General features: G+C 33.3%; 2 protein-coding genes across 2 annotated transcripts; one reads left to right on the plus strand and one right to left on the minus strand.

Moving 5' to 3' along the window:
- The first annotated feature begins 549 nt into the window (after nt 1–549).
- LOC106359268 lies at nt 550–3,239 on the plus strand. The gene is made up of 12 exons (XM_013799017.3): nt 550–809; nt 893–969; nt 1,089–1,164; nt 1,337–1,409; nt 1,488–1,539; nt 1,631–1,692; nt 1,779–1,842; nt 1,928–1,985; nt 2,066–2,152; nt 2,247–2,340; nt 2,505–2,603; nt 2,947–3,239. Exons 1-11 carry the CDS (start codon nt 727–729, stop codon nt 2,595–2,597), a joined length of 819 nt encoding a protein of 272 aa, XP_013654471.1. The 5' UTR covers nt 550–726; the 3' UTR covers nt 2,598–2,603; nt 2,947–3,239.
- LOC106359336 (tetrapyrrole-binding protein, chloroplastic-like) lies at nt 3,207–4,351 on the minus strand. Its single transcript, XM_013799081.3, has one exon. The coding sequence runs from the start codon at nt 4,069–4,071 to the stop codon at nt 3,295–3,297; it is 777 nt and encodes a 258-aa protein (XP_013654535.1). The 5' UTR covers nt 4,072–4,351; the 3' UTR covers nt 3,207–3,294.
- Between the last annotated feature and the right edge of the window lie 9,602 nt (nt 4,352–13,953).

Raw genomic sequence — 13,953 nt, forward strand, 5'->3', positions numbered from 1 at the left:
AAGTATATTATCATTGGTCATATAATATTAAGTGTTAATAAATTTTACATCGAAAACCGAAAACGTCGTATAATTTAAAACATAAAAATTTCTCTAAAACGATTTATATTAAAAACAGAAGGAGTATAAAGTATTTTATTTTCTATTAATTAATATTTACAGAAACTTGGATCATGACTGCAAACCTCCGATGCTTTTTCATAATCATTAGATTTTCTTTTTCTGGGCATCATCCTTAGATTTCCTTACAAAATGTTGAAAGTAACATGATTACATTAAGTAAAAAACGGTTTTTTCTTACCTCAACATTTACTAAAATTCAGTTTATACCTAGATTGGTAAGTCAGTCTATTACATACATCAATTCTTTATTTCTTTTATTACATACTCAAACTTCAAAATTTTAATTAATTCCTATATTGACCGAAAAATCACGAGTCAACAAGCTGAGGTATAAACTGAATTAGCAAGTGTCGAGGTATGAAAAAAATTGGGTTTCCTTACATTAGTAGATAGTAATCTTAATACACTATTTTTAAAATCGAGTTTTAATTTTTATTTGAATTTTAATTAGATATTTATTTTTGACTAATTAAATATTAAGTAAAGTACGATTATTACTTTTTTACTTGTATAGTTCTTTTCATAAACTAAAACAATCTCAATTTGATTGCTCGTAGTCGGAACTTGATCTGGTCGAAAGATTTCGTTCTTTCTCCGACAAGAATGTCGACATCTGGGTTTAGTTTGTTCGTCGGTCTTCTACAACTCGTTGGTTTCTTACTTCCGTTGAGAACATATGCAATTAGGTGAAAGATTAAGTTTATGTTGTTTCTATGGATTGCGACGAGCCTCTGTTCTGTCTTGGCTTGATCTCAATTGAATTTTGCAGGAAGGACATCGGATTCTTAGAAGAGAGGATTTGCAGAACAACCATCCAAGGAAGGTATCTGATCTCTGACGATGAAGGTCAGCAACTTCCTCTCCAATGAAAGATTCAGTTTTTACAGCTTTTAATCTCTTTCCGACAAGAGATTCAGTTAGGAAGACTGGTTCTTTTTATAACCATGAATGATTGTTTGTTGCAGGCAATGTGTGTAATGCTCTGTCTTTGGATTCTCGAACCCGTTGCTGCCCACTGAAAGGAGAAAGATTCTCTTGTCAGTAAGTCATGACGATCATAACCTTTAACTGATGGAATAATCTTTGCAGACTAATGTGTATAGTATCATAACCTTTGCAGAATAATCTGCTGCAGATTTTGTGTAGATTGATGTGTTCTTGACCAGACAGTCTGATTCTGACTTTGTTGTTTTGTTGTTTGGCTTGATTTTAGTGGATGCAACATACTTTCGCAATGCTGCAGCTCTTATGAGTTTTGCGTCTCTTGCTGCTTGAATCCAACTCGGGTATTGTATGGAACATTTGGTTTTGTTTCTGTTCTTGCTTCATTTTGTTCTGCTTATGAGTGTGTTTATCTTCTGCAGACGCTTCTCGAGAAGGTGGTGAAGATAAAAATGGCTAAGCCTGCTACAGCAGGTAACTTAATCGTTTTACAGCAGCTTCGATGTCAAAAAACTGCATAGATGTATTTGCATTTGCAAGATCATCAACCTTTCCTCTTGAACAGGGACATACAGGACAGTATTTGATTTTTGTGCCGGGAGATGCCGCCATAGTTCCGAGAGTGTGGTAAGCGATTGGCTCTTCTTCTCTTCTCGGCAAGTGTCTAATGGGATGCATATGAAAGTGTAATGATTATGGCCTGAAACTTACAGGTTCATGAAAATGCATACCACAGCAAGTTTCACCATTGTTTTTCTCTGACGTCAAATGCTTCAGGTTAGCTTTTGATAGCTTAGTCTTTCGTTCAACTATTGTTTAAAATGTCAAAATACATTTTACATTCGTTAAATAACTGGAACAGGGGCTAATCTTACACAAGTTGAAACAAGGCTTCTTGGCATTGACGTTATTGTCGGAAGGTATATAACACATACAACTCACTTCTCTACCATTATGAATTTGTGTGCGCTTTTTTTTTTTAATTGAACTAGTTTCATAGGCAAGGAGATTCATGCGATGATGTTTGCAAGTCACGTGGACAATTGTGTGTGATGAATAAACTCTCACTTCTAAACCAATGTGACGTGTAAGTTAACAGAATCATCATTTAAGCCTACCATTGAGGCATGTCTAGAGATTTATATACATGGTGTTCTTGTTTTGTTTCTTTGTTTGCTCAGCATGCAAAGATACATGACTTGTAAAGGCTCCTGTTTAGCAAGTGCCGGGGCTGACCAACCTGCTGAAGTTGCAGATGATGCGCCTAGAGATTTGGTATTCCATCTTTATATCTTCTCTTATGGCACACCTCTAAGCTCCTGAATCCTGAGTGAAACATCTCATTCACATCGCTTTCTCCTTACTTAGCTTTTGAATCTTGATCATAAACTGAGTGATTCTATATGTGCGTGTGTGTGTTTATTTTAATGGTTTTTCAGTATCCAGGCGCGTGCTTGTATAGCCGGACGCAATCAATGCTTTCTTGTGACGGTTCACACCAATACACCCGACGACTCTGCCCATGCGCCTAGAAACTAGTAAGTATTATTGAGACTTAAGCCAATATTTTTTTCCTGCTTAGCTATACATGTGCATATATCACAAGAACATATATCAATGGAACTAGATTTTATAACTTTTTCTAAAGGAAGTGAATAAAGATCATCCTCGTTTTCTTCGGTCTCTAGCTCAAGTAGTCTGAAGAACGCACAAACATCGGTTATTTCAATAAACTGTACCCTCTTGCAACTGTTTTAGAATGCTACTTAAATCTTGTTAGCTGATCATGGCATGTTTTTACATGGTGGAAGAGAACATAGTTTTGATATATTCATGCATGATTCTACATATGACTAAACGTTTATTCATTTAAAACCACAGAATGACATAAAGCATCTGTCCACATCAACTGTAACATGCGTGGCCTACATTGAGAATAAACTGCAAGGCTACAGAAGCAGCAACGTACACATTAGATGTTTTTCACACATCGAACAGAGCCAAAACCACAACTTTGTATTCATTCATCAAATCAGCAAAGAAGACACAAACAAGAGAAGGACTTGGACAGCTGGAGTTTGAAGTTGTTTCAGATTTGACCTGTCTGAGAACGAATATCTTCAGAACTTATGAATTTAACATTGATCAACCAATAAAAAGACCTTTGGTTTATATTCATTAACTAAATGACTGTTCATACATTCATAATCCAAATGAAAATCAAAGACATCAGAAGCTGTAATCTGTTTTAAACACTCTTGTGTCTTTTGTCTGTGCTTTACCACCCCCTCTGCTCTCAGCTTCTTTTCCTTCTTCATTATCATCATCGCCAGCTATCTCAAACGCAGGATGGCTCAAAACGCATTTCAGAAGCTGCGTTCCTCTCAAGGCGTTTGTTAACGGTAAGTGTCCTAGAGGCGTTTCATCGTTAAGCTCCCACTTGAACTCGTCAGGGAAAGCTCTGTAGTTGTACTGAACCACCTCTGTATCAAGAAGCTTCATCCACTCAACTTTAATGAAGAATCTCGTAAAGTCTTTCTTGACTTTTAACCAGATGTTGCGTTGCACGCTGTATCCGAACCTCCCATCGCTGTGTTTGGTCCACAGGTTGTCGATAGCTTGAAGATCTTCCACGGAGATGGACTTCACCTCGGAGAAGAAAACGTAGCCGCGTTTTATGGCGGCTTCTCCGGCTATCTGAATGAGAAGTCTCCTAGTTTCTTCGTCTGCTTTCTTGAAATCTTGGTTGGTCAGATGGGTCGCTAGGACATCGAACTTGGTTGCAGTTTCAGTGGTTATGTCGGAAGTGTTTGTGGTGGTAGCAGAGGTGACGAGGGCGGAGGAGGAAGAGGAAGAATAGCAGATGAGTGATGAGAATGTGGCGGTGGAAGTGGGGTGTTTGAGTGAGAGAGAAGTTGGTCCGAAGTGAGATTGGTAATGGAGATTGTGGCGGTGGTGTTGGTAAGAAGAGTGGTGGTGGTGGTGGAGAGAGTTTGTGGTGGCCATTGATGGAGTAAGAGAGAGAGGAGAGACGCCAGGAAGATGGAGAATGAAGTTGGATAGTTTAGAGAAGAGTGAGAGAGAGACAGAGATAAGGTGTGGAAAATCAGGAAAGACTAGGCGCGGTCGATTCTGATTGGTCACTTAAGGGTCAGATTTGATTCTCTTTTGTTCTGTACTTTTATTTTCATTTTATGACAAGTTTTTGTTTTCTCCCACTAATTTTCTAAAGAATATCATCATATGGATACATTGTTTCTTTTTTATCAAAATAAAATACATTGTTTTTTTAATGATAGATTTGGTGTTTACTTCGTTCTTCTCGTTTACGTTATTGACTTGAAAGTCTTACTCCCTCCGTTTCATTTTACTTATCGTTCTAGACTTCAACACACAGATTAATAAAACATTAAGTTTATCTATTTACTAGATAAAAACATCATTACCAATACATCTAACTAGATTTCAATCAATCGAAAAATAGATTAGAATAAAAAGTCAATAAATTTTGCATTGAAATTATAAAACGACACTAATTTCGAAACGAAAATTTTGCTCTAAAATGACATCTAATTCGAAACGGAGGGAGTATAATAATCTCGTAAATATAAGATTATTGAACAAAGAAAATTATTATTGTAAAAAAAATAGTTCGATACATACATGTGAATATGTAATGGTTAGGAAACTATTGTCGAGGTCACAGTTCGTAACCAAACGGGTCTTTCTAGTGGAATTACAGCTTACTGGATATAAATAGGCCCATTATTTTAATGGTATGACCACGATGCCGACGGTGGTTTGTGTTCTTTTGTCTATTGGTTAATGGCTATTGATTTTTTGCTTTTGTAAAATGAAGATTAAATTACAACAAGTGAATTATAATTATACTAGGTGGTTGTTGGCGATTTACCGGATATAAACATTATATGAAAATCATATATTATGTTTATAATTTTGAATAATAATAATAATAATAATAACTATTAAAATAACCTTTTCATTTTAAATAGTTTGAAAATTAAAAGTCTTGGTATTTGAAAATCAAAAATCTTTGGTATTTTAAATAGTTTAAAAATTCAAATACTATACATTGATTAGAAGCTACAATGTACTAACGTCAACTAAAATATATGTGAATGTTCTTAGTCATTTTGTTATCAGTGCAAACAATCGTTTATTCTCACATTTCTTTAAGTGAAGCGTAGAACCACTCTTACGTATACATGATTTGTGCAGTTTTGATTTAAATGATATATCTTGTAAGAATTGAAGATAACATTTCATTGACCAATCCACACAAAGAAGATGTGAAGTCTACCCAAATACCATGTTTCTTCGAGTATGGAAGACAGCACGAGCTCATCCACTGTGATAGTTTGTTTCTAGTTACTATCAACTTGGTTTCTTGTCTTTCTAGTTTCTTGGCTTTCTAATTACCTAGAATATCGTTTTTGATTACAGGAGGAGATTCTTCTCAGGCTTGAAATTGAAGATTTGTCTAAACTCAGACAAACGTGTAAGAATTGGCATAACACTCTAAAGGGAACTTATTTCATCCTTAAGCATCTCAAGTTCTCGGATCAACAGTTTCTAAGAGTCGAAGAGGTAGTTTCCTTGATCAATCCACACAAAGAAGTGGCCAACTGCTTAGAGGAGAAAAATGAAGGTGATCAACAAGAAGAAGATGAGAAGAATGAATCTGATTTTGGTAATTTGGAGATGCTAAGCCAAGTATGCCGTTCATTGGAGGATAATGGTGTTGCACAAGAAGAAGAGGAGAAGAAGGAAGATGACGTTTGATTGGAGACGATTCTAGGTATTGCTAGTTAGATATTGAATAATTACACATCTCTTCAGTTTCATTTATGTGAACTATTTTTCTTCATCTATTGTAGTATACTAGTGGTAGTTCTCTTTTATTTTTATACTAGGATAAGACCTGCGCCTTGTGAATTTATTTTTATATATTATCGATAGTTTTTTTTATATATTTGATCATTTTATTTATATATATAAAATATTTTTTGTTGTTATTATATAATTTTTTTCCGATGGATCAGATCAATTTTTATTAAAAATAATAGAACAAAACTATAATTAATACATCATGGGTTGATCGGATTGAATATTAAACAAATTATGACATAAAAACCTTATTTTTTTCCATCGAACACATTCTTGAAAAAAGTGAACAGTATTGTTTTCACAGTTGAATTATTTTGACTTTTATCTTCCATATAGTTTTGAAAACTTTCAAATCAACCATCGAATTGATACATGTCATTTTAATGTTTTAGTCGTATACTTAAGGAAAACTTACATTTTTGTAATTTAAAGTCGTTTTAAAAAATTCAAAATATAACATATAAGAAAAAATCTAACATATAAGAAAAATATAACATATCAGGTGTCCTCATTTTTGTATTTTAATGTTTTAAAAAAAAAATATAACATATAAGGTTTCCTCATTTTTGTAATTTAAAGTCATTTTAAAAAATTCAAAATATAACATATAAGAAAAAATCTAATTTTGTATTATATGGTTAATGTGATTGTTTATTTTTTTAATAATATAAAATTAAACAAAATGAAGAAGGATGCAAAAGTTGTTATCAAATATTTATTATTCATAATCATTAATTGCCTTATATATGTAAATCATATTAGGTAATTTCGTAACTTTTATTTAGGGAAAAAATACACACTTCTTATATTTTAGATTAATATAATGTTCTCTAGTGGACATTAAACAAATTATGACATAAAAACCTTATTTTTTCCCTCGAACACATTATTGAAAAGGTGAACATTATTGTTTTCACAGTTAAATTATTTTGACTTTTATCTTACATATGGTTTTGAAAGCTTTCAAATCAACCATCGAACTTATACATGTCATTTTAATGTTTATAGTCGTATACTTAAGGAAAACTTACTTTTTTGGTAATTTAAAGTCGTTTTTAAAAAAAATCAAAATATAACATATAAGAAAAAAACTAACATATAAGAAAAATATAACATATAAGGTGTCCTCATTTTTGTATTTTAAAATCGTTTTTAAAAAAAAATATAACATATAAAGTTTCCTCATTTTTGTAATTTAAAGTCATTTTAAAAAATTCAAAATATAACATATAAGAAAAAAATCTATTTTTTTATTATATGGTTCATGTGATTGTTTATTTTTTTAATAATATAAAATTAAACAAAAATGAAGAAGGATGCAAAAATTGTTATCAAATCTTTATTATTCATAATCATTAATTATCATATATATATATATATATATGTAAATCATATTAGGTAATTCTGTAACTTTTATTTAAGGAAAGAATACACACTTCTTATATTTTAGGTTAATATAATGTTCGCTAGTGGGCATTAAACAAATTATATATGACATACAAACCATATTTTTTCCATCGAACACATTCTTGAAAAAAATGAACAGTATTATTTTCACAGTTAAATTATTTTGACTTTTATCTTCCATATGGTTTTGAAAGCTTTCAAATCAACCATCGAATTGATACATGTCATTTTAATGTTTTTAGTCGTATACTTAAGGAAAACTTACATTTTTGTAATTTAAAAGTCATTTTTAAAAAATTCAAAATATAACATATAAGAAAATTCTAGCATATAAAAAAATATAACATATAAGATGTCTTCATTTTTGTATTTTAAAGTCGTTTTAAAAAGAAATATATAACATATAAGGTTTCCTCATTTTTTGTATTTTAAAGTCATTTTAAAAAATTCAAAATATAACATATAAGAAAAAATCTATTTTTTTATTATATGGTTAATGTGATTGTTTAATTTTTTTTAATAATATAAATTTAAACCAAAAATGAAGAAGGATGAAAAAATTGTTATCAAATCTTTATTATTCATAATCATTAATTGCCATATATATGTAAATCATATTAGGTAATTCTGTAGCTTTTATTTAAGGAAAGAATAAACACTTCCTATATTTTAGGTTAATATAATGTTCTCTAGTGTTATATAATTATGGAATAATGTGACACCATTAGATTAAACTATACTTTATATTAGATGCTCTAGAATTCTTTGAAATAGAATTTAGAAGGCATTTAGAGTGCCACCTAGGATTTGAAGTTTTTTTTAATTAATACAAAATTAAGGTTCTAATTTTTCAAATGCTTCTCAATTAATATATAGGGGATTTCTGATTATATAATATTTCATTTTGTAAAAAAAAAAAAATTTCTTTAATATTTTGAGTGGCTGTTAGTATAAATAATTAAAAAGTTATTTTTTCTTAAAATGCAAAGATTTTTTACCATTAATAGAAATGTTTAACTTTTTATTTTAATATAGGTTGTATAAAAATATTATTTAAAATATGTTATAAATTAATTTTACTTTTTTTATAAATTTAATTTTAGTTACCAACAAATGATTTTTTCATGTAAAACTTTAGTAATAAATAAATCATTTATTTTCCATAAAAATATATTATTTCATTCACTGAAAATTTGTTTAAAGTATCAGATCAGATTTCTATTTTGTAATAGTTGCTCTCTCTTTTTTTTTCATGTAACTGTGCAAGTATTCTATTTCACTACAAGAAAACAGCGACATACCGAGGGAAAAAATCGTCGGTATGTCGTCGGAATAACGTTATTCCGACGACATACCGACGAAACAAGTCCTCGGAAATAACTCCTCGAAAATTCATTTTTCCTCGGAAATCCCTCAGAAATTTCCTACGGAATTCCGAGGAAATGAATTTCCGAGGAAACTCCGAGGACCACCAGTTGTCGGAAAGGTCCTCGGAATATACCGAGAGAGAACTTCCTCGGGGTATTTCGATGGACTTTCCGATGGTGCAATCCTCGGAAGTTCCGACGAAATGTTCCTCGGAATTTTCATCGGGAATTTCCGAGGAACGGAGCCCTCGGAAAATTTCGAGGAAGGAGTCCCTCGGTATATTTCGATGGACTTTCCGATGGTCCAATCCTCGGAATTTTCATCGGAAATTTACGAGGAACAGAGCCCTCGGAAAATTCCGAGGAAGGAGTCCCTCGGTATATTCCGACGACTTATCCCGAGGAAATGTTCGTCGGAAATTTCCGAGGGTTCATTTCCTCGGAATTTCAAAAAAATTAATTTTTTTTAAAAAAATAAAATTTTTGAAATTTAATTTCGAAAACATAAAATTAAAATTGAAAACATATTAGATAATATTCAAAGTTGTACAAATAAAAATAAAACATTCCGAGTTTTTGAAAAAAAAAAAAAAACTAAGGGTCTTGCACGTTCGGGTACATCTTCTGCATCATCTCCATCATTTGCTGGTTCAGCCTCTTCTGTGCCTCATAGCCCGCCTGTTGAGCCGCCATCTGGGTCTCCAACAAAGATATGCGATCATCCTTGTCCTTCAACTGAGCCGTAAGTACTTCTGGATCAACAAAGGGCGGTGGTGCAGAAGAAGGAGGAACCGACCGGGGGCGACGACCCAAACCGACCAAACGTCCCTTCTTCTTTGGAACCGACTGAAATAGAAAATAGCCAAATTTAAATAATATAAAAAGATGATAAAATAAAAATCAAGAAATAAATGAATTGAACTTTAAAAAAAAGAACTTACCGATTCAACGATTTCGTTGATTCGAAACCAGGACAAGTTGGTCGAAGCCGTCGAATCGTCATCCTCGGTTTGAAGCTGAGACACTTCGTCTTGCACCTGAGTTTGGACCAGGGTGACCACTTCCCTCACAAGACCATCATCAATCTGGCCGGTCTTCTTGTTGGTATACGCCCTCTTCATTAGGGCGAGATCATCAACCGGCTCGCCTTCATTTTCTTCCGCCTTGAAAAAAACATAAATTAAACAAACATTAGAAATTAGAAGAAATGTACAAAAAATAAAATTTCAAAACTTAAATAATTGAAGAAAAAGCGGCTGAACTTACCTTGCGATCCCCCAGAGTGGCAATAGATTGGGCACCCAAATTATGCTTGAAGACGCCCTTCCCTTTACGGTCGCTCCTGCGGTTGGTGGAGTTGGTGGAAGAAGTTTCTTTCGTCTCTTCCTTATCCCAATGCACACACAACTCCGTCCAGACCGTGTTGTTTATCGACTTTGGGACCTTTTAATAAAAAAAAAGTTTAATAAATTAAAAAATTGTTTAATAAATTAAAAACAACCTTGTTGATTTCCCACTTCTTCTTCCACTCGTAGATCTGCTTCCCATAGTTGTCCATAACTTTATGGACGAAGTGGTGATAGATAAAGAGCGTATCATCGGAATTCCAGTTGAATTCTTGCTGAAAAAAAAACACAATTAGTAGAAAATTTATATTAAAGATTAAAAATATAAGTAAAAAATTAGAATACTTACCGCAAACTGACGAAACCACAGATGCTGCTTGTCGGTAGGGAAGTCAGTGAAAGTCGGATGTCCCTTATCGAGGGCCGAGTACATCATACGGTTGATCCATGCGCTGATCCCGTTCCCGGATCGGTTGAACCTAATAAAAAGAACAAATTATTAATAATGAATCAAATTTTAATGAAAAAAAATACGTTTAATTACCATGTTTGACCCCGTCCATGTGGATACGGAGTGAGATAGGGAAGATGGTCACGACCGGGCTGTCAAACCAACTCCGCAACACTCATCACTCCCGGAGGACCCGGAGGAGCAGGAGCGGGTGTAGCAGCGGGAGCGAGAGGAGCAGGAGCGGGAAATGAAGAGGGAGATGTATGGTAAGATCTGTGGGGCGAAGCGGAATCCTGAATCTTGCTGGAATCCCGAGACTGGCTACCCGTACCACCACGACCACGACGCTGTCGAGGCCGGGTCTGATCATCATTGGACACGTAAATTAAAAAAAACATATTTAAAAATTAGTTCTAATAATTTTAATAAATAAAAAAACATATTTAAAAAATAGTTTTTAATCACAAAAATATAAATAGTTTAATAATTACAAAAATAGTTTTAATAAATAAAAAATAGTTTAATAATTACAAAAAATAGTTTTAATAAATATAAAATAGTTTAATAATTACAAAAAAAATAGTTTTAAAAATTTTAAAAATATTTAATAAATATAGAAATTTATATTATATATATATATATATATTTTTTTTTTTAAATCACAAATAATAGTTTTTAATCACAAAAAAAGTTTTATAGATATTAAAAATGTTTAATAAATATATAAATGATTTTATAATGAAAAAATAGATTTTATATACATAAAACGTTTTCATATTATATATATAATTATCAATTAGATTTTTATAACCACAAAATTAATGAAAACTAAAAAAAAAATTCCAAATCAAGTGAATACCATAATCAAACTCGATTTTACACAATCCTACCATTCACCCTAACAAAAATCTATAAATATCATTCCAAAATCATCAAATCTACTTAAAAACCTAACAAATCTAACCTAAGAGAGAGGGATAGGGTTCATACATGATCAGTGACTGAAATTGAGGAGGATTAGGGCGGAAATCGCGAGAGAGAAGAGAGAGGTCGGTGGAAATCGCGAGAGAGAAGAAGAGCTTCGGCGGAGAGGAAGAGAGAAATGGGGAAGAAGATCTGGTTCGACCTAAGAAAATGAGGCGTCCGACGGAAAATGTCTGTCGGAATTTCCTCGGAATATTTAAATATTTCCGTCGGAATTTCCTCGGAAATCATTAATTCAATTTTCGCGAAATATTTGGCGGCTTGGTTTACCCGGTTAAAAACCCCTAGTTCTTCGGAATTTCCTCAGAATATTCCGAGGGAATTCCGAGGAAACCCTTATCTTCCTTGGAATTCCGTCGGAATATTCCGAGAAAATTCTGAGGAAAAAGGGTTTGGGGTTTCAAAACATCGATTTTTTTTGCCGTATTTCATTTCTTATATAATTGTAATGCATACCATTGAGAATTCTTTGTATAGATGATCATAAACCATGAAATAACAAAATTTCAAAAATAATTGTAAGTATTCCTTTTACCGTTTATCAAAGTGTATAAGTGTTTCTTTTATGTTGTGTGGTTTTCGTTCATGCAATCGTAAAAGTGTTTGTTATTGTGTAAAACACCTAAGTTTGACTTCATAATCTGGTTAAGACACTTAATGAAGGTTATATACGTGTTATTCAATCCGCAAAACGTTGTTTTCGGTTAAAAACCCCTAGTTCCTCGGAATTTCCTCGGAATATTCCGAGGGAATTCCGAGGAAACCCTTATCTTCTTAGGAATTCCGTCAGAATATTCCGAAGAAATTCCGAGGAAAAAGACTCTATAATCAAATCCCTAAATCGACAAGATCTATTCCGAGGAAATTCCAAGGAAAACATATCTTCCCTCGGTATTTCTATTAAAAAAAAAGTCGATGCTAGTCTGTTTCCGAGTCATCATCACCAGATGAATCTGAATCTGAATCTTGGTGAAACTCTCCAATCACTGGTTCATCCTCTACGTGAACGACGGCTTCCTCTCCGAAGTCGGTTAAATCGACTACAAGGCCAACTCCAGCTAAATTTTCTGCTGCACTTAAGTTGCCGGATGTGCTTGGTTGTAGTGGGTCTTCCAGCTCAGAACTTCCCTGAACTCGGCCTCTCGGGTTGAGTCTTGTAACAGTAACCCATGGATCATCTCTGTTCCTTACTCAGGGGTACTTGATATAACAAACCGGTAACATTTAAAAAATTATTAGTAAAATTCTAAATTAATACACATGATGATGAATCATTCTGAATAATTAATATTTAATTACCTGATCGGCCTGAGAAGCAAGAATGAAAGGATCATAATATTGCAGCTTTCGCCTCGAATTTACTGATGTAACACCAAATGCATATGTTCTCACACCTCGATCTAGAGTGTTGTCGTGCCAATCACAATAGAAAACAGTACAGCGCAATCCAACCATGCCCAAATACTTGATTTCCAAAATCTCATGTATGTGTCCGTAGTATACATCATCTCCTGATGCAGAACAAACGTCAGCATCATAAGTCGTACTTGAACGTCTCCTCTTCTGAGTTGTGAATGCATATCCTCGAGTACAAAATCTCGGATATGACTTCACAACAAAGTTTGGTCCAACGACCATCTCGCGTATCCAATCGTCAAATGTTTCACCTCTGGCCAAACCAGCAGACACTTATTAATAGCACATATATATGTTATATCAATAAATGTGAACTAGTATAAATATGTGATAAATGATATTTTAATTTGTTTAAAACACTCACATAAGTAAACATCCATCCAGCAAATTCTCTCTGCTTCATTTCTTCTAGTTCGTCCTCTGTGGCGTATCTATATTCGAACCGCTTTTCTGCCATGAAAATCATGTACATATGATGACAATAATGTAATTAATTAAGATTTAAATTTCAACTTGTTAAAATAAAAATTTGTAAGCTAATTTATTTACCTCTCATATTGAAGAACATCTTCGCAGTTGGTGAGCAAATATGTTTGCAAATTACTGCGCTCCTGCTCAGTAAGTCGACGGTCCTTTGGTTTTCCGCTAAGTCGTCCAACGTCTGTGAAAATGTCTGGAACCGTAACATGATATGTTGCCCGTTCGCCTCTATCATCATGCCGAGCAGGTCTTCTGTTTTTGGTCTGAACTTCTGCTGGAAAGTAGTACTCGGCAAAGTTTGAAGTTTCTTCATTGATCATCTGTGCGACTATAGAACCTTCCACCCTACTTAAATTTTTCACCATCTTCTTCAAATGGAACATATACCGCTCATATAGATACATCCATCTATACTGCACAGGACCACCAAGTTCCAATTCTCTTGCCAGGTGAATAACAAGATGCTCCATAACATCAAAAAATGAGGGAGGAAATATCTTCTCAAGGTTGCACTGAATCACGGCTATGT

This window comes from Brassica napus, chromosome C6 (assembly GCF_020379485.1).
Source record: "Brassica napus cultivar Da-Ae chromosome C6, Da-Ae, whole genome shotgun sequence".
Taxonomy (NCBI): Eukaryota; Viridiplantae; Streptophyta; class Magnoliopsida; order Brassicales; family Brassicaceae; genus Brassica; species Brassica napus.

What these genes read in the sequence shown, in the direction of transcription:
- LOC106359268 (XM_013799017.3), top strand. Translation starts at nt 727, where the DNA reads ATGTCGACATCTGGGTTTAGTTTGTTCGTCGGTCTTCTACAACTCGTT. An exon ending in GGAGAAAGATTCTCTTGTCA is followed by an intron (nt 1,165 to 1,336) that starts GTAAGTCATGAC and finishes GCTTGATTTTAG; the next exon opens with TGGATGCAACATACTTTCGC. An exon ending in GCCATAGTTCCGAGAGTGTG is followed by an intron (nt 1,693 to 1,778) that starts GTAAGCGATTGG and finishes TGAAACTTACAG; the next exon opens with GTTCATGAAAATGCATACCA.
- LOC106359336 (XM_013799081.3), bottom strand. Translation starts at nt 4,071, where the DNA reads ATGGCCACCACAAACTCTCTCCACCACCACCACCACTCTTCTTACCAA.